Source organism: Phodopus roborovskii, unplaced genomic scaffold, assembly GCF_943737965.1.
Source record: "Phodopus roborovskii unplaced genomic scaffold, PHOROB, whole genome shotgun sequence".
Classification (NCBI taxonomy): domain Eukaryota; kingdom Metazoa; phylum Chordata; class Mammalia; order Rodentia; family Cricetidae; genus Phodopus; species Phodopus roborovskii.
Window position 1 is genome coordinate 28,151,868 of NW_026126540.1, and position 26,506 is coordinate 28,178,373.

The 26,506-nt window shown below is 45.2% G+C and overlaps 2 protein-coding genes across 4 annotated transcripts in view; one reads left to right on the forward strand and one right to left on the reverse strand.

Moving 5' to 3' along the window:
* Positions 1-4,577: 4,577 nt before the first annotated feature.
* Positions 4,578-20,119, forward strand: Pdzk1 (PDZ domain containing 1). Of its 2 annotated transcripts, XM_051199504.1 has the most exons (8): positions 4,578-4,790; positions 5,859-6,108; positions 13,039-13,175; positions 14,131-14,326; positions 14,757-14,953; positions 17,992-18,216; positions 18,598-18,888; positions 19,772-20,119. In XM_051199504.1, the coding sequence occupies exons 1-8, from the start codon at positions 4,581-4,583 to the stop codon at positions 19,823-19,825; spliced, it is 1,560 nt and encodes a 519-aa protein (XP_051055461.1). In that variant the 5' UTR covers positions 4,578-4,580; the 3' UTR covers positions 19,826-20,119. The 2 variants fall into 2 exon arrangements, with proteins under 2 accessions (XP_051055461.1, XP_051055460.1); XM_051199503.1 differs by lacking the exon at positions 19,772-20,119 and having other exon boundaries at positions 18,598-18,993.
* Positions 20,120-20,704: 585 nt separating this feature from the next.
* LOC127233098 (Golgi pH regulator) overlaps positions 20,705-26,506 on the reverse strand; it is a 42,817-nt gene continuing 37,015 nt past the window's right edge. For both annotated transcript variants that reach the window (XM_051199505.1, XM_051199506.1), the window contains 3 exons: positions 24,826-24,915; positions 22,127-22,192; positions 20,705-21,228 (listed from right to left, as the gene is read on the reverse strand). In XM_051199505.1, coding sequence (XP_051055462.1) covers positions 21,022-21,228; positions 22,127-22,192; positions 24,826-24,915 — 363 coding nt within the window. In that variant the 3' untranslated portion in view covers positions 20,705-21,021. The remainder of the gene's footprint in view (positions 21,229-22,126; positions 22,193-24,825; positions 24,916-26,506) is intronic.

Genomic DNA, 26,506 nt, shown 5'->3' on the forward strand with positions numbered 1-26,506 from the left:
CACCCCCGCCTGTCTGGGTTGGCTTATGAGTGGCATTTCTTAGTAGGACATTTCCACCTACATGGAACATTACCTTCGAACGGAGGCTTCGGATGGAGTTTTGCATGGAGCAGTCTGACAGGACAGGCAGGTCTTCCCACAAGCCCTTCTCATGGAGGAAGCAATAAAAATAGTGTCCTACCTTCCTCCACACAGCTGTGTGTGGAAAGCCCTGCAGCTTCCAACCCCAACACACAACCTGAGGCCAAAGCAAGACTTCCTTTTAGCCTTTGCCAACTAAGCTGGACCGGCTGGCTGTTTGGGTCTCAGTGGCCCTGACCTCTTCAGGCACAGCTTCCAGCTCTGGCTTCCAGCTGGCCTGTATGGAGCAGTCAGTGAAGAGTGTTGGACTGTGGTGAGGATGGTGAGCTGAGAAGCCCTGCCTGCCTGGGTGTAGCAGCCACCTTCTGGTCCTGTTAGTTATTTCTTTTCTGTACAGGGAAAAAAGCCTAGTCACTTGAATCCTCTCTACTCTGATCCCTGGCAGAGGAGCATCCTAATGCTCCTGTGTCCAATTTCTTGCCTTCCTAATTTGCACAATGCTTAGAGCTTCTGGAGCTAGGAAGATTATTCTTTCTTGATAGGAAGACTCCAATTGCTTTGGAAGAAAGTGGAGTCTAAAGGTGAGAGTAACATTATCAAAAAGTGATGACAGATATTCTAAGCCTTTGCTATCTGTCTGTCTGCACAGGGCCTTGGTTCTTTCCTATCTACCCGCACAGGGAATTTATTATTTCCCCCATACCAGTAACGTTGTTGCCAATAATTGGCTTTTGCATATTGGTTCAGACAGGGGTCACAGCTTCCCTTCATCTCCAGTGTTTTGATAATTGGGAGTAGAGGCACTTTGAGATATTCTAGAAATCAGCAAGTCTTCCACTAATTACCTACACACCCACCGTCAAGGCCTGGCCCTCAGATTTCCTCACCAAGAAGTAGACTGGGGGGAGGAGGCTGCCAAAACAGGAAACATCCTGAAGCACGATGTCCTCCTAGTTAGGCCTAAGCTCAGGGTCCAGACATCTCCTCAGGCAGGGGTGGCACAGATGTGCTAAAGTGACCGGCCCTGCCTGATGTAGGAGCCACATAAAACTGGGATGCAGACTAGACAAAATCAGGAGTGGAATGGATCAGGGCCCCTTAGAACCAAAGTGAATTGTCTTCCTATAACACTAAGGGAAAGAGGCTTGTGCCTTTGGTTGGACCAGCATTAGTCCCTCAGTGGTTGGATCACTGTAATGCAGGTGTGGCAGGAACCGAACAGAGCTGGAAGCACTAACATCTCCCCGAGGCATGATGCCATTTCAGAATTGCTGTTGCTGTGGACTGGTGCTAACCCTGATTCAACCACAGCTGTGGGTAGAAATGATGACCTTGTGTACCTGAGTCCCTTCGAGCCTCGGGTACAGGTCTCGCTGTTCTCAGTCTAGTGTTTAGAAACTGAACAGCCATCCCAACAAGACGCAGCTTGAGATTGTGCCAAGAAAGAGTAAACCCACGTCTCTTCAGCATGTCGGGCATTTGGGTCTCCAGTGAGATGGGAAAACATCCCCCAGGACAGTCTCCTCTAGGAGGGAGGGATTTCACTTTCCATCTTTGGCCTGCAGAGGAGGAGAAGGAGGGATCCTGTGGTGGTCACCCCAGGATGGGAGACAGCTGAGTTGGATGCCTTAAAAAGGAACATTCATCTGTCGACTCCAAACACAGCCACCTCTTCTGATGAGCGCACAGAACCCAGCACCCTTTATTCTGGTTGTAAAGGCACATTCTGAATCCGAAGCATTTGGAGGAGGCTGCCCAGTGCTTACGTGAAGGAATGTGGTCCCTTCAAGGTTCTCAGCCCGGTGGTGTTGAGAACTGACCAGGGTCTTGAGAGGAGGCCGCGTGTGCGGGGAAACTGAAATGATGCGTACAGACTGAGCAGAAAGAGCAGAGTTACCAAGTCAAAGTCGAACAGATTGGAAGCAGATGTCTGCAAGTGAGGAGTCCTGGCTGCTGGCGTCTGCACTTAGCCCCTTCCTCCCCAAAGGGCCCTTTTCCGGGTTGTGCCTTTTGATGTGGGAGAGCAGCTATTCTCTCGCAAGGTGTGGGAGATGGCCCCTGGTGCACACGGCTTCGCTTTTCTCTCCTCTTGGTGCCTGATGGGGCCTTTTCTTGGGTTTCTTTGACCACAGACATTTTCGCTCAGCTTTACAGGAGAGAGAGAGAGCGAGCATGAGAGAGAGAGAGAGAGGAGAGCATGAAAGAGCCACAGGTAGTGGAGATTTTCCTGCCAGCTCTGCTGCCTGCCCCTGTGGGAACCAAGGTCAAATGGCATCTCGAATTGCCACAGCAAGCATCTAGGGAGCCTGCAGCCTGATGTTGCCTGCTTTTCTTTCTCCTCCTCCATGTCTTCTATAGTCACCTCTTCCTGTCCCCTGTCCTTCTGGAGCAAAGGGATGAGGGGAACACAGAGCTTGCCCTGAAGACAACTGAAGGAGCTGGCAGCAGCCATCCTGGCCCTTGGCTTCTCGTGAGCCCTTGCTGGGCTGGCCCCACCCGTCTGCCTTGAAAGCACAGGGCTGCGCTGGGAGGCCTGGAGCACTAGCAGTGTCCTCCCCCCCCCCCCCCAGCAACAAGGGCACAACTGCTGTTCACAGTTCCTCTCCTCTGGTTCCCAGCCGTCTTCCTGTAGTGGCTCATCAGGAGGGGCCGGATGGGAGGAGACAGAGGTGGCCTTGGGAGGGGCAGCCCTTAACCTGCCACTGGAGTCTTTTCTTGGGCATCCTTACTTTGACTAGAAACTTCTGGATCACCTACAGCCAGCTCCCTTCTTCCCCACATTGATGACTTCACAGTTTCACATGTATATGCCACATATTTTGATCATATCTCCAGGTTACCCCCCTGTCCTCTTCTCCCGAACCCCTACTTCCCAAGGCCCCTTTTCATGAAATTTTTTTGTGTGCCCACTGCATTTAGTTAGTTTGCACAAGCCAGGGGTGCATCCATCTTTTCTATTGCATTACCAACACATTAGCTAGCTCCGAGGCCTGGCCTTCCTTTCTTCCCTCCGTCCCCCTCTGTCCCCCCTCCCTCCCTCCCTCCCTCCCTCCCTCCCTCCCTCCCTCCCTCCCTCCCCTCCCTCTCCCCCCTCCTTCCTCTTTTTAGTTGTTTGAAGCCTGCCTTGCCCTGTCCTGCTTCACCTGACTCCCACTAGCTCTGCACTCTTGGAAAGTCGTTTCTCCAGGGAGCTAGTCTTATTTCTCCCCAGCCCATCCCTTCTTTCCAAAGACCTTCATTGTGTCACCCTGTATCTCTCAGTTCTTCCACAGCAGGCCATACACCACATTTTGTTTTAAAAGTATAATTATGAAAAAAATATTTTCCCAAGTTTGAAAGGCAGGGTTTAGTTCCTCTTTTTTGGGGGGATGGGGTGTTGAGACAGGGTTTCTCTGTATTGCTTTGGAGCCTGTCCTGGAACGAGCTCTGTAGATAAGGCTGGCCTCCAACTCACAGAGATCCGTCTATCTCTGCCTCCTGAGTGCTGGGATTAAAGGCATGCGCCACCAACTAGTTCCTCTTATTCACAGGTTTATCCTCAACACCCAGAACCTGAAAGACTCACCAGATATTTGAGTGAAAGTGTGCTTTGTGGAGGTGGGCACAGCCAGAACACATGTGTGAGAATGTCCTAATGACATTTCTGGGGGCCGGGAAGACAGATTGCTTCATTACAATGCTTACTGTGCAAGCTGGAGGACGGGAATTTGGATCCCCATAAACCCTGTAAAAGGCTGGACGTGGTGGCCTGTGTCTGCAGTCCTCATGCTGGAGAGGCAAAGATGGAGGACTTCCGATCTGCTGGCCAGCTGCTATAGTCAGATCTGTGAACTTGAGGTCCATTGAGAGAATCTGTCTCAATAAGGTGGAGAGGATTGAGAAAGACACCTGATACTACTTCTGATTTCTACACACATGCACACACACACATATGCACACATATACATACACACATGCACTTACATACACACACATACACATATACATGCACACACACACATACACACACAGGCACACACACACACACATACACACACAGGCACACATACATGCACACATACACACACACATGCACTACCACCACCACCACCACCAAAAACCCAGCACATGCACAAATGAAGCCTATTATTTTGCATGATAATTAAAAGAAGGTAGATTTGGCTTCTTAAACTTTCTGGACCATGCTTTTAGATGTCACCTTTTCGGGCAAGGGACAAGGATGAGTTTGGTTGGAGCTACTGAAGCTAAAGCTTCTGTGTTAAGTACTCAGTGGAACACGTGGGTCTCAAACAAGTAAAAAGGCCATTCTTGGGGAGCAGATTTGGAAATCGTGCATGTGATCTGCACAAAGCTTCCCTGGAGCCCCAGTGTTGTTATGCAGCGCACAGTAGAATGCAGCTGGACAGCAGAGGCATAGGTTATGTATGGAGACTCAGGGTTTCATGATTCAGCAAGATTTCCTTGCCTGTGGATTTATCTATTTGTTTTTCATTACAGAAATGGCCTCCACCTTCAACCCCAGAGAGTGCAAATTGTCCAAACAAGAGGGGCAGAACTATGGCTTCTTCCTGCGCATTGAGAAAGACACTGATGGCCACCTGGTCCGAGTGATTGAGAAGGGGAGCCCAGCAGAGAAGGCAGGGCTCCTGGATGGGGACAGAGTTCTCAGGATCAATGGTATCTTTGTGGACAAGGACGAGCACGCACAGGTGAATAGACACGTGGGTTCTTCTAACACCTCTTCAGCCTCCACATCCCTGCCCACTGTGATTTTGGGAATCAGGGGAGCTTGGTTCTCTTCTGCCTACCACTGGCAAGGATCTATCATATTTTATGGTGGCCAGTCTAATTGCTTATGATTAACTGAGGACTGTAAAAAGTATTATGTGACTCAGTGGGCAAAGGTGCTTGTTACCAAGGCTGATAACCTGAGTTCAATCCCTGGGACCTTCCTTCATGGTGGAAGGAGAGAAACTGATTTCCACAAGTGTCCATGTTCATGGGCCATGGCCGATGCCCTATTCTAAAAACCAATCAGTTAAACAATGTTATACTGTGATAGTGTCAGGTCAGACATTCATTGTCCATTTGCCACGTGCTAGACAATTTTATCTGAATAAGTTGTAGCCCTCAGCACAAGCCTGTGAGGCATAAATGGCTGCAAAGATGAGGCAGCCATGTGTAGGTGACTTAGCTGTTAACATTCATGTAGCGACTGCACGGGAAAGGTAACCCTTTTCCCACACAGCATCATTCCCCTTTCACTACACCACGCCATCCCTCTCAACCTCCCTAAAGCCGCCACTTTATTACAGTCCCTCATGGCTGTGAGGTAAGTGACCCCTACCATAAAATTACTTTTGTTGCTACTTCATAACTATAATTTTGCTACTGCTAAGATTTATGAATATTTGATATGCAGGGTATCTGTGAAAGGGTTGGGTCATTCAATCCACCAAGGGGGTCGTTCCCCACAGGTTGAGAACCACTGTTCTAGAGCATTAATCTCTGGAAAAGGCCAGTTCTGGGAAAGACCAATCCTTGTAAGGGCTTCCTGGATTCCCACAGTGCCAGGGGCCCAGTCTAAACCTCCCCTATACATTGGGAGTATTAGGGTGAAGGTGTCTGGTCCCCCTCCGCTTAGGGTATGAGTGTTGGGTCAGCGGCCAGACCTTTGGGGACACACAACAAACATCTTCCTCCTGCAGTTGACGGGGTGGGGTGGGGTGGAAGATTAACAGGCAAGGTATCCTTTTAACACTCCCCTTTCTTCAAAGGTGGTGGATCTGGTGAGAAAGAGTGGGAACTCAGTGACTCTGCTGGTTCTGGATGGAAAATCCTACGAGAAGGCTGTAAAAAAACAGGTAGACTTGAAAGAACTGGATCAAAGCCAGAAGGAACCGGCTTCAAATGATAAGAAACCCAGCCCTTTGACGAATGGAGCCCTGGAGACATGTGCCCAGCCCCGGCTCTGCTACCTGGTGAAGGAGGGCAACAGCTTCGGCTTCTCTCTGCAAACCACCCAAGGTGAGCTTAGGATGGGCTGAGCGCTAGCCTTCCAGAAGCCCGGTGTTGGTAACAACAGTCTCTGCAACTGCTATTGTCTACAGCAATGTCACGCCCCTCCTTGTCTCCAGCACCAATCCTTTCTCTGCAGTTACACAAAGAGGGATCCGACTTTGGGCAGCCGTGAGGGCTGAGTGGGGGACTCTTTCCCTAGTGTTTATCAGGCTTCCCGTTTGAGGCCAGTGGTTCAAGGACTGACTGATACCTCTTCACTGTTTGGTTTACTTTGTTTTTTCTTTTTTAAAATTTGTTAATTTATTTTTTTTACATTCCAATCCCAGTTTCCCCTCCCTCCTCTCCTTCTGCTCCACCCACTTCCCCCTACCCAACCTCCCATCTGCTCCTCAGAGAAGGGTAAGGCCTCCCCTGGGAAGTCTACTAAGTCTGTCCCATCATCTTGTTGAGGGAAGACCCAGGCACCTGCCCGCCCCCCACTCCTGTGTCTAGGTAATCTCTCCATATAGAATGGGCTCCACTAAGTCAGTTTGTGCATTAGGCCCAACCTCACCATTGCCACCTATATTAAGGGAGTCTAGTTCGGTCTTATGCAGATTCCCCCTTTGTCAGACCTGAGTCAGTGATCTCTCACTTGCTCGGGTCAGCTGATTCTGTGGGTTTCCCCATCATGGTCCTGACTCCTTTGTTCATATTATCATTCCTCCCTCACTTCAATTGTACCCCAGGAGCTTGGCCCATTGGTTAGTTGTGGATTTCTGCATTTGCTTGCATCTGTTTCTAGAAGAGGTTTCTAGCTTCTCTGGGGATTGTGGATTGTAGGCTGGGTATCTTTTGCTTTGTGTCTGGTATCCACTTATGAGTGAGTACATACTATATTTGTCTTTCTGGGTCTGATTTACCTTACTCAGGATGTTTTTGGTTTTTTTTTTTTTTTTTTTTTTTTTTTTTTTTTCTAGTTCTGTCTATTTGTCTGCAACGTTTAGGATGTCACTGTTTCTTACCACTGAGTAGTACTCCATTGTGTAAATGTACCACATTTTCTTTATTCATTCTTTGGTTGAGGGGCATCTAGGTTGCTTCCAAGTTCTGGCTATTATGAATAATATTGCTATGAACATAGTTGAGTAAATGCCCTTGTGGTGTGAATGTGCCTCCTTTGGATATATGCCCAACAGTGGTATTGCAGGGTCTTGAGGTAGGTTGATTCCTATTTTTCTGAGATATCACCATACTGATTTCCACAGAGGCTATACAAGTTTGGACTCCAACTAGCAACGGAGGAATGTTCCCTTTTTCCACATCCTTTCCAGCATAAGCTGTCATTGGTGTTTTTGATTTTAGCCATTCTGATTGGTGTAAGATGAAATCTCAGAGTTGTTTTGATTTGTATTTCCCTGATGACTAAGAATATTGAGCATTTCCTTAAGTGTCTCCCTACCATTTGAGATTGTTCTGTTAAGAATTCTCTGTTTAGATCTGTACCCATTTTTTAAAATTGGATTATTTAGTAGTTTGATGTCTAGTTTATTGAGTTATTTGTATATTTTGGAGATCAACCCTCTGTCAGATATGGGGCTAGTGAAGATCTTTTTCTACTCTGTAGGGAGCCGTTTTGTCTTGTTGATTGTTTTATTTGCTTTACAGAAGCATCTCAGGTTCAGGAGGTCCCATTTATTAATTGTTGCGCTCAGAGTCTGCGCTACTGGTGTTCTATTTAGGAAGTGGTCTCCTGTGCCTATGTGTTCAAGTATATTTCTCACTTTCTCTTCTGTGAGGTTCAGTGTGGATGGATTTCTATTGAGGTCTTTGATCCATTTGGGCTTAAGTTTTGTGCATGGTGATAGATATGGTTCTACCTGCAGTCTTCTACATGTTTACAGCATCATTTTTAAAATATGCTTTCTTGTTTTCATTGTATATTTTTAGCTTTTTTGTCAAAAATTAGGTGTTCATAGGTGTGTGGATTGATATTGGGGTCTTAGATTTGATTCCATTGGTCCACTAAGCTGTTTTCATTACTCTAGCTCTATATTAGAGCTTGAAGTCAGGGATGGTGATTCCTCCAGAAGTTTCTTTATTATACAGGGTTGTTTTAGCTATATTGTGTTTTTTGTTTTTCCAAATGAAGTATTTTCCTTTCCAGGTCTATCTGTAAAGAATTGTGCTGGGATTTTGATGGGGATTGAATTGAATCTGTAGATTGCTTTTTGTAGGATTGCCATTTTTACTATGTTGATCCTACCTATCCAAGAGCATGGGAAATCTTTCCATTTTCTGATATCTTCTTTAATTTCTTTCTTTAAAGGCTTAAAGTTCTTGCCATACAGGTCTTTCACTTGTTTGGTTAGGGTTACCCCAAGATACTTTATGTTATTTATGGCTATTGTAAAGGGTGACATTTCTCTGATTTATCATCTGTGTATATAGGAGGTCTACTGATTTTTTTTTTTTAGTTAATCTTGTATCCTGCTATATTCCTGAAGGTGTTTATTAATTGTAGGAGTTCCCTGGTAGAATTTTTGGAGTCACTCGTGTAAACTATCATCAGCAAATAGCCAGAGTTTGACACCTTCCTTTCCAATTTGTATCCTCTTGATCATCTTTTGTTGCCTTACTGCTATAGTTATAACTTTGAGTACAATATTAAAGGGATATGGACAGAGTGGACAGCCTTGTCTTGTTCCTGATTTCAGTGGAATTGCTTTGAATTTCTTTTCATTTAGTTTGATGTTGGCTGTTGGGTTACTGTATATTGCCTTTATTATGTTTAGGTATGTTCCTTGTATCCCTATCCACTCAAAGACCTTTAACATGAAGGGGTGCTGAATTTTGTGAAAGGCTTTTTCAGCATCTAGTGAGATGACCATGTGATTTTTTTTTCTTTCAGTGTGTTTGTATGGTGGATTACATTTGCAGATTTTCATATGTCGAACCATCTCTTCATCTCTGGGATAAAAGCTACTTGGTCATGGTGTGTGATTTTTCTGATGTGTTCTTGGATTCTGTTTACCAGTATTTTATTGAGTATTTTTGGACCTATGTCTGTAATTCTCTTTCCTAGTTGTGCTTTGTGTGGTTTTGGTACCAGAGTAACTGTAGCCTTGTAAAAAAAAGAGTTTGGCAATGTTCCTTCTATTTCTATTATGTGGAATAATTTGAGGAGTATTGGTATTAGTTCTTCTTTGAACATCTGGTAGAATTCTGCACTGAAACCATCTAGGCCTGGGCTTTTTGGTTGGGAGACTATTGATAACTATTTCTATTTCCTTAGGGGTTACAGATGTATTTAAGTTGTTTATCTGTTCTCGATTTGATTTTGGTATGTGGTACTTATCTAGAAAGTTGTCCAATTTTCTGGAGTACAGGCTTTTGAAGTATGACCTGATGGTTCTCTGGATTTCCTCGGTGTCTGTTGTCATGTCCTCCTTTTTGTTTCTGATTTTGTTAATTTGGATAGTCTCTCTGTCTTTTGGTTAGTTTGGGTAAAGGTTTGTCTATTTTGTTGAATTTCTCAAAGAACCAACTCTTTGTCTCATTGATTCGTTGCGTCATTTTCTTTGTTTCTATTTTATTGATTTCAGGCCTCAATTTGACTATTTCTTGCTGCTGCCTACTCCTGGGTGAGTTTGCTTCTTTTTGTTCTAGCGCTTTCAGTTGTTCTGGTAATTCACTAGTGTGGGATTTTCCAGCATCTTCATGTAGGCTTTAGTGCTGGGAACTTTCCTGTCAGCACTGCTTTCATCGTGTCCCGTGTCCCATAAGTTTGGGTATTTTGTGCAGTCATTTTCATTACATTTTAGAAAGTCTTTAATTTCTTTATTTCTTCCTTGACCCAGTGGTGGTTCAGTTGATCACTGTTCAATTTCCATGTATTTGTGGGATTTCTGAAATTAATGTTGCTGTTGAATTCTAACTTTAAGCTGTGATCCAATAATAGGATACAAGGGGTTATTACTTTTTTTTTTTTTTTTTTTTTTTTTTTTTTTTTTGGTGTCTGTTGAGGTTTGCTTTGTTATCGAGTATGTGTTCTATTTTTTGAGAAGGTTCCACGAGGTGCTGAAAAGAAAGTATATTCTTTTGTGTTTGGGTAGAATGTTCTATAGCTATCTGTTAAGTCCATTTGAGTAATAACATCTGTTAGTTCCCTTATTTCTCTGTTAAGTTTCTGTCTGGCAGACCTTTCCAGTGATGAGAGTGGGGTGTTGAAGTCTCCCACTATTAGTGTGTGGGGCTTGATTTGTGATTTAAGCTTGAGTAATGTTTCTTTTACAAATGCAGGAGCCCTTGTGTTTGGGGCATAGATGTTCAGAATTGAATTTTCCTGTGGTGAGTATGAAATGCCCTTCTTTATCTTCTTTTGATTTATTTTAGTTTGAAGTCTATTTTGTTAGATATTAGGATAGCTACACCAGTTTGTTTCTTAGGTCCATTTGATTGGAAACTTTTTTCCAACCCTTTACTCTGAGGTAGCATCTGTGAGGTTGAGGTGTGTTTCTTGTATGCAGTAGAATGATGGTCACTCCCTATTCCTGGGCCTGAGGCTCTGGCCTCCCTCTGCCATTGCTTCTAGGATGGTGATTTGGGCCTCCACAGACGCTGCTCCAGGTCTGAGGCTTGGGCCTTCTACCTTTTTTTCAAGACAGGGTTTCTCTGTGTAGCCCTGGGTGTCCTGGAACTTACTCTATAGACCAGGCTGGCCTAGAACTCACAGAGATCCACTTGCCTCTGCCTCTCAAGTGCAGGAATTAAAGGTGTGCACTGTTACTGCCTGGCTTCATTGTTCTTTTCTAGCTCCCTAAGGCTGAAGATGCAGGGGAGGCAGCTTCTTCTTGATAGCTACCTTGAGTGAGACTGACATCTCTTTTCATGGCTCAGCGTAGCCTTATTCAACAGATTTTTGAGCATCTGTTGCTGTGTTACAACCGCAGAGTTGCTGTACCTGTCCTCCTATGACATTATAGTAATCAAATGAAGCCTAGTCTCAACTGTCCTAAGACATGTCCTTGACCTATGCTGCAAAGGACATACTTGAGAATTCCCGGCCCTGAGGGAGTCCTAGAGGTCCTGTTTCTGTGGTTTCAGAGGAATGCACCATGCTGTACTGTCCACTGGAGTTCTTTAGCATTTCCCCTGGGAAACTGGGCAGAATTGGGAGCCATGTTACCTGGCTAGCTCCATATTTAACTGTTAAACAGAAAAGAGGTTGGCAGGTTCAGAAAAGATGCTGACACATGACTGTCTTTTCGGAAGTTAGCTTTATGATGAGAAAGGGCCATGAGTGAGTGTTAGTTCATCACCTAACACTAGTGTTGCCTCTGCTTATATTCTCTCTGGTCTGGGAGAGAACTGATGGTGGGTTGTGTTTTGTGGAAGGTAAAGGAGAAGACCATCGGACAATTTAAATTGTTTTCAGAGGTTATGTAACCTCTAGCAAGAGACAGAAATTAAAACCAGGAGAGACAGTCTTCACATCAGTATTATTAAACACAGTGGTGTTGAGGGTCAAAGAACCTTGGCATGTCTTATGTCTTAGAAATCTATTAACAGTAAAATGGTGTTAAACAAAAGCGGGGGGGTGGGGGGCTGAGTTGGCTCAGTGGGTAGAGGTGCCTGATGACCTGGGTTTAATCCCCAGAGCCTCTCTTGGTGGGATGAGAGAACCAACTCTGACTTCTACATATATGGTTTTGTGTGTGTGTGTGTGTGTGTGTGATGTCAACACACACAACCTAAAAAGTCAGAGTTCACAGTCTACACCATTGGCTCTTATGCGGATGCACGCAGTGAGTGGTTTTTATGGAGAGAATGTTTACTTCCTGACAACGTACAAGACAATGGTGACTATAAAAGAAGCCACACAGCAATTGGCTTAGGGAGGACGCTGACACACAATTCCCTTCAGGAGTGAGTTTTATTAGATTGAGAGAGGGCCTGGGGTGGGAGGGGGGACAGTAGGCAACACAATATATGGAGTCAAGCGTGGTGGGGGTTTAAAGGGAAGGGCAGGCATCTCTTTAAAGCCTGGAGAGGAGAGAGAATGAATGAGTGAGTGAGTGAGTGAGTGAGTGAGTGAGTGAGTGAATGAATGAATGAATGAGACAACCACATGAGAAGGATGGCAGTGGGGGCTGGAGGAACCTCTTCAGTGATCAACTTTTGGAGCTACCTGAGCCCAGAGCACAGGAAAGGTCTGGCATTTTATTACTTTTTAGGGATGGTGAGAAGTTTTGCATCATGGAATTATTTCAACGCAGCCACGTGTGACCAGGAGCATGGAGGGCCCAGGTGTCATAAGTCAAGAGCTAGCAAGTCCCATCATAGGTGCCATCTTTGTGTCTACTGCAGTAGGAGAACTGTTAAGTGTTCAAGGAAACTGAGTTGATGGTCCTTCTACTCTTTAAAGTAATGCATATGACCACATAAAGCTTTCCCTAGAACAGATGGAAATGTTCGCATCTAGAAAGGGTACTAGCAAACCACACCACACACACACACACGTTCCCTTTCCTCTTCCTCCAACCTTGCTGTGCTGCTACAGAGGTTTATGGACTCCAGCAGTCTGTGATGGTACCATTTAAAGGGGAGGATGGAGCGGATGACTTCCAATTCTACAGAAGCAAAGGCAGATGCAGCATGGGTATGGATTAGTACTTTCTGGTTAGAGAGGCCAACGCCAGCCATTTATTTTCTGAGCCAACTCACTGGCTTTTCTCCAGTCTTGCCTTTTCTTCAGTCAGACTGAGACTTTCTCTTCAAGCCAACAGACCCATGCTGAGTAACAGCAGTGCCCAGCTTTGTGCTAGAGCTGTAACTGAGTTGAGAGCCCAGGCAGATGGCAACTCTTGAGTTGGCTCCAAAGGCATCCAGAGGGAACTATTTTATTGCCAGATGTGCAGATGCCTGTGCAATACTCTCTCTCTAACTCTTCTTCAGGTAAAAAGGGTGTGTACCTGACTGACATAACGCCCGGGGGAGTGGCCATGAGAGCTGGGGTCCTGGTCGGTGATCACTTGATTGAAGTGAATGGAGAAAATGTCGAGAGTGACAGTCATGAGGCTGTGGTGGAAAAGGTAACCCTTAAAGGCACATTTCAAACCTCCCTTCCCCTCTGCTCTCATCGGAAGCGACAGGGCGGTGGGTGGTAGGGCCTGCTGGATGAGTGTGTGACGGAGAACAGCCACCTAGGTGTTTGCATCAAGGGTGCCGAGACGCTGGTGGTATGGGCAGTGCTGAGGGCTCTGGTCCCCACCCCCAACTTCTTTCAGTCTCCATTTCTACATTTACTTGTAGTCAGCCACATCTGAAAGTGATAGAAACTTCCAGAAATTGGTGGCTCATAAGTTTAAATAACTATTACGACAATACATTGTTAGAAATTATTTGCTAGTCACTGTATCCAGCTTCCAAGTTAAACTGTCGTAGGCATGTGTGCAGAGGCAGAAACGGCACAGGTGAGGCTTATTAGTTATTGTCTGCCATCTGTGGATGGCTGCTTCGTTCAGTGACTGACAGGTCTAGTGCACAGAGATGGGTCTGCTAGATACCTTCTGGATGAAGGTGTGGGTGGCAAGGGATGGACTTCATCATTATTCAAAACAATACAATGTTAAGCTTGTAAGTAATCCCTTGAGTCTCCATTTAGTGTTTCCATGTGTGGATGCCCATGGGTAACAAACTGTACCTGCCAGGTTCTGGAAGGCCCACAGCATGCTGACCCTGGGGCAGGGCTGTCTTGTTGAGGTCAGATGGAACCTTGCAAGCTGACCCTGACTTTCTTTTCTAAAACCCATCCCACCTTCCCACCTGCACATGTTTCTGGGCTTTGAGGACTTGGGCCCTCACTTGAGTTCAGTTAACGTCTGTGTGGTTGGATGTTTTCCTTCCAGTAGACAGATACATCCAGTCAGGCTGGGGGAAGCAGTCACGCTCAGGCCACGTACCCCGAGCTTTCCGCACTGCACGGTGGCTTTGCTCCCGGTGTTGTTTGTGGAGGCCCCTGCTCTTCATCTGGGTGTCTTGCTGCAGGTGAAGAAGGCAGGGAGCCGTATCGTGTTCCTCCTTGTGGACAAGGAAACTGCCAAGCGCCACAGTGAACAGAAGACACAGTTCAAGAGGGAAACAGCCAGTTTGAAGCTGCTGCCCCACCAGCCCCGGGTGGTGGTGATCAAGAAGGGAAGCAATGGCTATGGATTCTATCTGCGGGCAGGCGCTGAGTATGAAGGTGAGTCCTCATCCTCAGGGCTGGCTCACCAAGCTCCAGCCTGCCACCAACTGCAGGGGATGGGGTGGGGGCAGAGTGCTCCGGTTGGAACCCTCCTGCTTCTCCTTCTCTAGTACTGGCCCTTTCCATTCTGAGGCTTACTTGCTGGGTATGACTTGTGGCTTTTGCAGTATGCCCAACGACTTCCTAGGATCCTCTTAGCCCACCACTTTGTCAAAAGTAACCATCAGACACTTAGTGAACACTGGGTTCTCACTCCTTTAAGATTCTCTCCTTGTTTGAGGCTTGGTTTGGAATGGGCTGGAGAGTAGACTTGTAGGCCCCTGGGGCCTTTACACCTATTTCTTCAGACCTTGGGATCCAGCAGAAATCCCAGAGCTTGCTTACTTGGGGGCTTTTCTGGTAACTTTGCTTTGTGTGGGGAGGGTAGGCCAGACCATCAAGGACATAGAATCTGGAAGCCCCGCAGAGGCAGCTGGCTTGAAGAACAATGACTTGGTAGTTGCTGTCAACGGCGAGTCTGTGGAAGACCTTGATCATGACAGTGTGGTGGAAATGATTAGGAAGGGCGGAGACCAGGCTACACTGTTGGTGGTGGACAAAGAGGCAGATCACATCTACAAACTGGTAAGTAATTCCAGTAACACATATATTCAATATAATAACCATGTATTCATGCATTAAGGCTGGGTGCCTTCACACATGCCTTCTGACTTTGAGCTGAGTTACCTTGCTCTTCAGCCTGGAAGGGGCATAACAACCATTAGGGCCAAATTGTGGCTCAAATTGGTAGTGACAGGAGAGCGATGAATGAGTTATAAATTCCTGGACTAAAAACTGTGCATTTGTAAATTAGCTTAAGAATTAGTCTTGCTGAACTGGGATAAGCTATCAAGAATAGGAATCTCAAAATGGACAGAGGTGGTCCGGACTTCTCAGAGCTGGCACAGGCATAAATGGATTTACTTGGTTTTAGACCCATTGTGTGTGTGTGTGTGTGTGTGTGTGTGTGTGTGTGTGTGTTTGTGCATGTGTTCTTATGTACATGAAGGTACAAATGTCAGGTGAGGGTGTCAGATCTCCTGCTGGAGTTACAGGAGGCTGTGAGCCATCTATTGTCAGTATTGGGAATAGAACCTGGGTCCCTCTGCAAGAGGTGAGCGCTCTTTTTTTTTGTTGTTGTTGTTGCCTTTTTTAAATTCTTTTTTTCTTATTTTACGTATCGATCCCAGTTCCCTCTCCCCCCTCTCTCCCGTGACCCCCCACCCCTTCCTGTCCCATTCCCCACCCACTCCACAGAGAGAGTGATGCCTTCCAGGAGGGATCATCAAAATCTGTCAAGTCATTTGGAGCAGGGTCTAGGCCCTCTCTCCTATCTCTAGGCTAAGGGAGTATCCCGCCATGGGGAATGTGCTCCCAAAGTCCTTTCGTGTTCCAGGAATCTGCTCTTAACAACTCTCCAGTCCTGATAAATGGATGTGATATTGTTGGTTAGCAAGACTCTTCAGTCTTGAGTACAGACCTAGAAAGGTTTATTAGTTTGTTGTTGATGATGATGCAAAACCTCAGAAGGAATAAGAATTTATTTTGGAGTTAAATCTGAGTGGCCATGATCTGACAACACAGGTTTAGGTTACCCCAAGCCCTACCACATTCCAACATGGAAGCAGTTTAATGGAGTTTTTATAGTAACAGAACAAAGAAAGGTGTAAATCAAGGCTTGAAAAAATACATCTGTGGACACAGGGGCAGATTACAGTGAGGCGGAGGCCTTAGACACCATGTGACAGCTGTAGCCCTTTGGTTGATAAAGATCAAATTTTACTAATACATTCCAGCTTGTTTATCAGAATGTTAGAGGTGGGTAAGGAATCAATCTTTAGGCTACAGATCACCCTAGTGAAACTGGGCTCTGCACCTGCAGCATTGCAACCTCTCCACAGGGCTGGAAGCTCTCCTCAGTGGAGACCCAGAGGCTGTATAGGGATTCTCATTCACACTGTCCTTAATAAACACAGTGGAAACAGGCTCACCAAGAACAAAACAGGTTGATGAAGATCCTCACTCCCTCTTCTTCTGACAGCTGTTTGCATGTGTTAAGACTTCTACAAATATCTTGTTATTATTTTTAAATTATGTTTATATGTGTAGTTGTGTGCGGTATGCCTACGTGAGAACAGTGCCCACCCACAGAGCCCAGAAGAGGGTAGGGTGTTGGGTCCCCTGGAGGTGGAGTTACAGCAGCCGTAAACTGTCTGACCTGGGTGCTGGGAACCAAACTTGGGTCCTTTGTAAGAGTGGCATGTGCTCTTAGCCCCTGAGTATCTCCACTCCCACTGTTAATGTTTTATAATATGTTATCATGAGAACTAAGGTTCAGACCAGTTCAACAGATGTCTGGGGGCCAAAGTGCCATCTGCCATGCTGAACACTGATCATAGATAATAGTCTTTTGTGTGTTACACAGTACCATGACTTAAAGTACAGGGAGCTATTCTGGCTTAAGAACAACCATAGCCATCAGACAAGGGGACAACTTGACTTCTGCAAGCAACTGTTTTGATGTTGTAAATTGATGCTGGCATCGAGTGTTTTGTTGTAATTCTGAGGTGGGGGGGGATCTATGATAGAATGTCAGTGTAATTTTCCTGGTCTTGGTTAAAGTGAGAGGGGAGTCTGTCTACTCTGGAAGGTGGGCTCATGAGCTGGGGTGGAGGTGGGGTGGATCTCTGAGATACAGCAGTGAATATGTCAACCCTCCTAACAATTCCTGATGACGGCTAGACTCATGAGTGCTCAAAGGGGTGGATAAAAGTTCTTTTTTCATGATGGGTGCTTTGATACCAGCCATCCATCCCCACGGATGCTCTGCTTGCTGGGGAGAGCTCAGGGCTACGCTGGTGAGTCACTCTGATTTCCCATATCATCTAGCCGTGGAAGCAGATAGTTAGCAAACATCTCTGAGGGCTGCCAGGAACCTGGCTCCTAAGAGCAATGTGTGCAGGAAGGCAGATGGACTGCACATCTCATTTTTGCTAAGCTCCTACAGTGTTCCTCCCTCACTGCTTGGTGTCTAACAAATGTCCTGGATACCTGTTGACCTCAATTTAACTGCTGAGCAAGTTCAAAGCACACCCAAATCTAGCCCCTGACTCAGGCAAATTGTCTTTAAGCACATTATATAGAAACTAAAAATATCGGGCAATGGTGCCATACATATTTAATCCCAGGACTTGGGAGGCAGAGGTAGGCGGATCTCTGTGAATTCAAGGCTAGCCTGGTCTACAGAGTGAGTTCCAGGACAGCCAAGGATGCTACACAGAGAAACTCTGTCTCAAAAAACCAAAAAGACAAAACAATTTTATTGAGGACAGTGAGAGCAGACCTACTTGGGCTAGCCCCTTAGAGGTGTTCCCCACAGGAGTGTAGGCAGTGTTGTCAGTGATCTGCCTGCTTTTGTGGAGTTAAGCTAGTCATTTGTCAGATTGCCTGTACTCTTTCTGTGTTACACACACACCTATATGCATCTGTACATGCTTCTTCTACCTCTGGCTGTGGTGGAGAAATTTAGAGCCTACAATCGAGGAACAGACATGTGTACTGAGCTACCATGTTTAATGAAGTGTAACTGCTCATATGTGCATTTCCCCTTTTACTTTCAAAAGGCTCGTTTTTCTCCACTTCTCTACTGCCAAAGTCAAGAACTCCCTAATGGCTCTGTCAAGGAGGCTCCAGCCCCAGCGCCTGCTCCTCTGGAGGCCACAAGTCCAGACACTACAGAGGATGCAGGAGATCATAAACCCAAGCTCTGTAGGCTGATTAAAGTCGACAACAGCTATGGCTTTCACCTGAATGCCATTCGGGGTCAGCCAGGACCCTTTGTCAAAGAGGTATGGAAACTGGTCCCAGCAGCCCAGCAAATGCAGTCAGTTAGGATCGGCATTTTCAGTGCAAGCCATGCGTCATCATGCTAGCTGCAGTGGCAGTCATATTCCCCACCTCCAGGAGCGCTACCTGTCTGCTTTCGTGCATGCGTCATAGTGCCTGCATCCTGTAGGGATGGGCAGTGAGACCAGTGAAGCTCTCAGGTTGGAATCCCATGGGATCCCAATGCCTTCAGCCTAAAGACATTCAGTACAGTGCTTGGCCAGTTTGGAGGAGAGGCGGTATTGCCCTTCAAGGAGAAAGATGTGGTTAAGTTTTCAGGAGGGAAGCTGCCTGACACAGTGTAGCCTGTGTTTGGAACTGATCCCCAGAACTTGTGCTCACAGGTACAGAAGGGTGGCCCTGCTGACAAGGCTGGGCTGGAGGATGAGGACATCATCATTGAAGTGAACGGAGAAAATGTGCAAGACGAAACCTACGAGAACGTAGTGGACAGAGTCAAGAGCAGCGGGGAACATGTCACTCTCCTGGTCTGTGGAAAGAAGGCCTATGATTACTTCCAAGCTAAGAAAATCCCCATCGTTTCCTCCCTGGCTGACCCCCTGGTGGCTTGCCCTGATGGCCAAGGAGAAACATCAGCTGAGTCAGGGAATGACTCCCACCCAGCAAGAGAACGAGTGAGTGATGATCTGCTTCTCTGGGATCCAGTCCCTGTGCCCATTTCCCAAAAACTAACACAGGGTAACCAACCTCTCAGGGTTCTGTGAGGATAAGAGGTAGTACACGAACAACTGTTTTCTTAGAAATGTGGCCTCATTGTGGAGCCCAGGCTGGTCTAGAACTGAGACCTCCTGAGTGCTGGGATGGTGGCTTGTGAAGTTACTTTCTTAGCATGGGGTTGGCGATCAGTCAATGAAGAGTATCAGAGTCATGACACTGAGCACTAAAAGAGCCCGGCTGGGTTCTGTGGAGCCAGCTGTGGTTCTGCTGCACACTGGGGACTTCCTGTGCTTCAGCTTTCCTACTTAACATTCCTATAAAACAGGGGTAAAGCATACAACTGTTTTCAGAGTGGAGCCTGGCTCACAGTGAGGTAAAACAGAGATGGTCCGGGTCACTATTAAGAAGTGGCAGGTATTAAAATTATTTTTGTCAGAAATTTTTCTAGTCAAATTTTTCTTCATAGATGAATTGAGATTCAAAATTAACTGACATCCAAGTTCATAAAGGAAATTTCCTGGTGAAAAGTTTCACTTTTTCTTTCCATTGTATTAATTCTACTGATAGGGAATGTCAGTTATATAGTATTATAGTGGTCTTATAGAAAACTGAGTATATGTGTGTTTGTATGTAGGTATATATACCTAGACAATGAGAACTTTGTTTGCACTGAATACTAATAGTTTGCATTAAATAGGAAACCAAGCATAGACGGCAGCTCATGTCTTCTAGAAATGCACGGCTCTCCTCCCTGACTTAGCATGTAGTTTAGATCAGCCGTGTTCTCCTTCCTGCTGCTCACGCTCTGCCGCTGTAAATCCTTGGTTTTCTTTTACACAGACTCACAGCACAGCCTCAGACTCTTCTTCCAGCTCTGAGGACACAGAGATGTGATGAGAAGGAACGATGGTTTTGGCTGCTGGATTCCTCTCACATGCTCAGGAATCGCCTTTCCAAGGAAGGAGCTCTCTGTTGATCCCATTAGCCCTCTGGAGTTCCATGTGACTGTCTGCTGTTGTAAGGACTGCTCAACTTAGCCAGAGGGAGCTGCCAGGTTCTTTCTATGTGGTATCTTCCAAAGTGCAACCTTCCATTTCTGTTGAGGAAACCTCTTCTGTGTGCTTCTTGAGCACCGGAGATGATTCATTCATGTATGTGTGACTGTGGCTAATTAAAGTATCAAGCAGACATCCTGTTAGAGGTGTGCTTTGTGGCAGTGCTGTGGCTAAGAAGCATTAGGGTGCTTTTTGAGTTGCCTGCAACTTCCCCGTTGGCTAATAAGGTCTGAATTTGGATAGTGCCCTTTTTCTGTGTAAAGATTTCATTTGCTTCTAGCAGCCCCCAACAGCAGCATACACACTATGATCTTAGTAATAAAAGGAGACTTCCAGGTAATATGTTTCAGAATTTTCTTATATTGCATTTGCATAATAAAAAACACCACCACCCTCCTTTTATAGACAAGAGCTTGGTTTCAGGGTAGGAGAGGGCTTGTTGCATTTAACAGCTACTCACTGTCTCTTCCCACGACACCAGAGGCAGAGGGAGACAGCCTGAGACGACACTGCTGGATTAGTGTAGGGCATTCACTCACACCTAAAATTTCTTGGTAAAATCTATTTCAGTTGCCTATCATCCCTTTCCCAGAAAAGAACAGACAACCTTTTTGGTTATTTTTATGGGGTAAAGTTGGGTGAGGAGAAAAGGATGCATTTCACGTTAGACCACAATAACATAGCATACCAAGCTGGGCTTGATAAGTGAATCCAAGGCCATAGTATTAAAACTCTGATTTTACTAAATTTTTCATGGGAAGCCACCTTCTCAGGAGCACCGGGATATCCTCATGCCCTGACTCCCACCCTCGTTTTGCACAGCCTCAGACCCACACATGCTCCCTGCCGAATGCTGTGGGGATTTCTCTCTCTTGTCTTAGTCGAAGCTACTTATGACTCCTGTATCACAGGAGGAAGAAGGCATGTACTGGAGGCAGAATAAGCGGCCCCAGCAGCTCCTCTGTTTAAAGAATTTAAGGCCCTGGTACAGGTACAGCCCAGTCTGATACAGTACAGGTATCGCACAGTCTGAGGTCAGGGTGCCATGTGCTTCTCTGGTGCCTGCTTGTGAGCCAGGTAGAGGAACAGTATGCTGGAGAGGGCACTGACCAGGAAGATGACGTCAAACCAGCGGTGATAGAAGTTGAACTGAAGTTCTCCGAGGACTTCTGTGATGATGGTACGGTATTCTGGGGGCATGCTCATTCGGATCAGCAGCACGGAAGAGACGAAGTACATGCCCTGAGAAGTTAAGCCAATTAATTCAGAAGTTACTCTCAGCATTTCCAGGAGCAGGCTAATGCTATTTTTAATTTTTTTGTTGGGTCTGGGGAGAGACAGTGGTTAAGACTGGCTGCTTTTTAAGAGGACCTTGGTTTAATTCCCAGCACCATCATGGTGGCTCACAATCATCTGTACCTCTAGTCCCAGGGGGTTGAACACCTTCTTCTGGCCTCTGTGGGCATCAGGCACAAGCATGGTGTACATACGTACATGCAGGCAAAACACCCATACACACAGACGAATGAAAAGTCTTAGATGGTTTGTGCACATGGGTTGTGGGTGTGCGTCTTCCTCATGTGCGTGTGATCAGAGGACAACTTGCCAGGGTTGGTTCCCCTTCTATCATATGGTCTGGGTACTGAACTGAGGTCACCAGGCCTGGAGGAAACCATAGGGAGCCACTGAGCGAGCTACCATGCTGGCTCAACTAAACAACTGAAACATTTCTGAGCTGGAGAGAGAGATAGCTCAGTGGTTACATGTGCATTATTACTTTTGCAGATAACCCACGTCTGGTTCCCAGCACACACACTGGGTGGTAAACAACTGCCTATTACTTCAAATCCAGGGGCAACTGGACTCACATGTATACACACAAACACCCGCCCCCCAACAAAACAAACCTAAATATTTTTAGGCCGGGTGTGGTGGTGAATGCCTGAAATCCCAGCACTTGGAAAGCAGAAACAGAATGAAGAATGACCAGGAGTTCAAGGTCACCCTTCACTACACAGAAGATTTGAGGCAGCATGGACTACAACATTAGACCTTGCCTTATACAACAAAAACTCTCCCCAACAAAATCACATTTTTGGCATTTACAGTTGTAGACACAAAGGCAGATCATTAAACTTACCATTATCTGTGCTAACAGCAGGACAATGACATTGGAGGACTTACTGCTGGAGATGGCATAAAAGAACTGTTGAGAAAGAGGAGAGACGGGCTTGGGTGGTACAGATAGATTCCTGCCATGAACAATATGCTAAACAATTAGCCTTTAATAGCATCTCCTTCACGGCACAGAAAGTACAGCCCATGCAGAGGTTGAGGCTACAGAGAGGGATTTAAAATACAAGAAAAACCAGTTTCCTTCTGAGATGGTTGGTGGTTTTATGTGTGAAACTATAATGCCCTTGACATCACAACACAGCACTAAACAGCAATTTTGGGTCACTGCAAGCGCTGGCAGCTGCCAAGGGGCCCCTGAGGTCTCCCTAGTTGTGCTAGATGCCTTTTTCCCAATTTCTCTTCTCTCAGTGTTTGGATCTTCTTCCAGGAGGATCCATTTTTCAACACCATGTGGTCTTATGTGGCTCAGAAAAGAGCTGCATGTTCTGTACCCTATCTTCCTCACGTGTGACCTACAATCATTCTAACACTGAATGTCTGCCTGTCATTTTTTCTAAGTATTTGCTGAACACCACGTGTCAAATTTGGTTATAGAGAAAATCCATCAATGTAATCCTCCATATAAACAAACTGAAAAACAAAACAAAACAAAAACAAAAACCCATGTGATCCTCACATTAGATGCTGAAAAAGCCTTTGACAAAATCCAACACTCCTTCATGATAAAGGTCTTGGAGAGATCAGGAATAAAAAGAACATACTTAAACATAATAAAGGCAATATACAGCAAGCCAACAACAAACTACATGGAGAGAAACTCAATGCGATTCCTCTAAAATCAGGAACAAGACAAGGCTGCCCACTCTCTCCATATCTCTTCAACACTGTACTTGAAGTTCTAGCTAGAGCAATAAGACAACAAAAAGAGATCAAGGGGATACAGACTGGAAAGGAAGAAGTCAAATTTCACTATTTGTAGATATGACAGTTTACATCATAAGTGACCCGAAAAACTCTACCAAGGAACTACTACACCTGATAAACACCTTCAGTAAAGTGGCAGGATACAAGATTAACTAAAAGAAAAGAAAAAAAGTCAGTAGCCCTACTATATATAGATGATAAATGGGTTGAGAAGGAAATGAGAGAAACATCACCCTTTACAATAGCCACAAACAACATAAAATATCTTGGGGTAACCCTAACCAAACAAGTGAAAGACCTGTATGACAAGAACTGCAAGTCTAAAGAAAGAAGATATCAGAAAATGGAAAGATCTCCCACACTCTTGGATAAGTAGGAACAACATAGTAAAAATGGCAATCTTACCAAAAGCAATTTACAGATTCAATTCAATCCCTATCAAAATCCCAGCACAATTCTTCACAAGCCTTGAAAAAATAACTTTATATGAAAAAAAAAATCCTGTACAATAAAGGAGTTTCCAGAGGCATCATCATCCCTGACTTCAAGCTCTACTATAATATTGAAAACAGCTTGGTATTGGCACAAAAACAGAGAAGTGGACCAATGGAATCTAATTGAAGACCCTGATATTAATCCACACTTACAAACACTTGATTTTTGACAAAGAAGCTAAAAGTATACAATGGGAAAAAGGCAGCATCTTCAACAAATGGTGCTGGCATAACTAGATGCTGACATGTAGAAGACTGCAGATAGATCCATATCTATCACCATGCACAAAACTCAAGTCCAGATGGATCAAACACCTCAAAATAAATCCAGCCACACTGAATTTCTTAGAAGAGAAAGTAGGGAGTGCCCTTGAATGCATTGGCACAGGAGACCACTTCCTGAACATAACACCAGTAGCACAGACACTGAGATCAAAAATTAATAAATGGAACCTCCTGAAACTGAGAAGATTCTGTAAGGCAAAGGACACAGTCAGCAAGACAAAATGGCAGCCCACAGAATGGGAAAAGATCTTCACCAATCCCACATCTGACAGAGGGCTGATCTACAAAATGTACAAAGAACTCAAACAACTAGATATCAACTACCAAATAATCTAATTAAAAAATGGGGTACAAATCTAAATAGAGAATTCTCAATAAAGGAATCTCAAATGGCTGAAAAACACTTAAAGAATTGCTCAACATCCTTAGCCATGAGGGTAATACAAATCAAAACAACTCTGAGATACCATCTTACAACTGTTAGAATGACGAAAATCAAAAACATTGATGACAGCTTACACTGGAGAGGATGTGGAGTAAAGGGAACACTCCTCCATTGCTGGTGGGAATGGAAACTTGTACAGCCACTTTGGAAATCAATATGGTGGTTTCTCAGGAAAATGAGAATGATCTACCTCAAGACCCAGCAATTCCACTCTTAAGCATATACCCAGAGAATGCACAATCATACCATAAGGAAATCTGTTCAACTATGTTTATAGCAGCATTATTTATAATAGCCAGAACCTGGAAGCAATCTAGATCCCCCTCAACCAAAGAATGGATGACAGCTCATTGAACAGAATGGATCCCTTATCTCTATTACCTTTGGGATGATATGTGGATAGTAGATGATGTCTTACTTTACCCTCACCTTCAGAGAAAGTTTAACAGCCTTTTTATTTTTCTGGATGACTTCGGAGTTGTTCAAGACTACGTGTAGGATCTAACTCAGAAGTCACGTAATTAATAAGGCCTTAAACACCATGATGCAACATACCTTGGTAAGAGTGATCAGCAGTCCTCTGATGGATGTGACAATGATTATTCCAACCAGAATGAAAGAAATATGTTGAGACCAAAACTTCACCTGCCATCAGAACAGGAAGAAAAACAGGCCATTACATTTCCAGGCCGAGGTGAGAGCTAATGTGAATTCTGATTACTTTTGTGACTATGAGAAGGGATTCCATTAGGTTCCTCTTTTGAAGTAATACCTATAGGTGGTAGATACCTTGAAAAGACTGCATTAGATTCTTTAATTAGCAGACTTATTCAAGTCTCAAGGGTCAAAGAAAGCAAGTACAAGAAATGAGGGAAAAAAGCAATAATCAGGAAACCCATAGCTGATGAGATGGTCCTACTGTGAGGAGTGCAGAAGGAGGGATTAGGAAATAAACTCATTGTTTTCAAGGTGGTGAATGAAGGACCGATGATCACACAGCACTTACGGAGTGAAGACCAACGGCACTACAGTGAGACTGCACAGTATTCCTAGTGAATTTCACTTGAGCCACACAATGGAGCTCTTTTTTCTGCACTGCTTGACTGGGAGAAGCAGTTTTGGGAACCTGTGCTTGCCTCTGCTCTCAGGTGTGTGAGGCTGAGGTCACACCAACATCCAAAGGGCTGGTTGTTCATTCAGAAGCATGAACATGGAGGAAGTAGATGAACCAGGCTGGGACAGATGCAAGTGAGCAGCCTCAGAGTGCTCACATCTAAAAGCGTAGCCCAGTCAAGGAAACACTTGCTGCTGAGACAGGATTTCACTGGGTAGCCCTACCTAGTCTGGAACTTGCTATGTAGACCAGACTGGCCTTGAATTTAGAGATTTACCTGCCCCCATCTCCCGAGTGCTGCCATTCCCAGCAAGCCCAGAAAGCCAAGTGAAATTTAAATGCGAAATTCAGACAGGCCCCAATAATAAAGACTAGAATTCCACGTGACCCGAAGGAAAAGATGGCTCGATCTGTCACATGCAGAAAGAATTTGCTGCTGATCCATCATTAAGAATGTGTACTTTAGTGGCTGGGGAAATGCTCAGTGGGTAAGAGTGCTTGCTGTGAAGGCAATTGGACTTGAGCTGAAATGTCAAGCACTCCTGTAAAAGCTGGGCAAGGCCATGTGTGCCTGAACAACAGCATTGGCAGCTAGGGACAAGCAGATTCTGCATAGCTAAAATGTCAAGCCCCAAGTTCAATGAGAGACCCTTACTGAGAAATAAGGCAAAGGGAGGATTAGCCATAGCATCCTCCTTTGCCTCCACAGTGAGGACTGTGAACTTGAAACCAACCTGTGCTACATAGTGAGACCCTCCTTAAAAAGAACAAAATCATCCTCGGCATTGCTTCTTGAGGACAGCAGCTCATTCTACCTAGCTGCCCTTGATATCGGGGACCTGCTATGCTGAGATGCAGGACCAAGGGCAACATGTATCCTCATCAGGCTCAGATAAGCTTAGTAGTTCACAAAAGACAAAGAAGTATGACACCAGCCTTACTATCAAAGTGTTCATCAGCCTGAATGATGTCAACTAGAAAACACATTATACTATGAATAAAGACACTGAACTTGAGATAAGGTGTGTTTATGCCTGGTTTTATGAAATAGAGAGAAATGATTAAAAAATCCTCAACTTTGTGCACAGGTGACAAATTCAACTTTAGTCCGAGGCCCACCTT

Bases quoted from the DNA above. Each gene is read 5' to 3' on its own strand.
- Pdzk1 (XM_051199503.1), top strand. From the start codon at position 4,581: ATGGCCTCCACCTTCAACCCCAGAGAGTGCAAATTGTCCAAACAAGAG. The intron at 13,176-14,130 runs GTAACCCTTAAA...GTCTTGCTGCAG, and splicing joins ATGAGGCTGTGGTGGAAAAG to GTGAAGAAGGCAGGGAGCCG. The intron at 14,327-14,756 runs GTGAGTCCTCAT...TGGGGAGGGTAG, and splicing joins GGCAGGCGCTGAGTATGAAG to GCCAGACCATCAAGGACATA.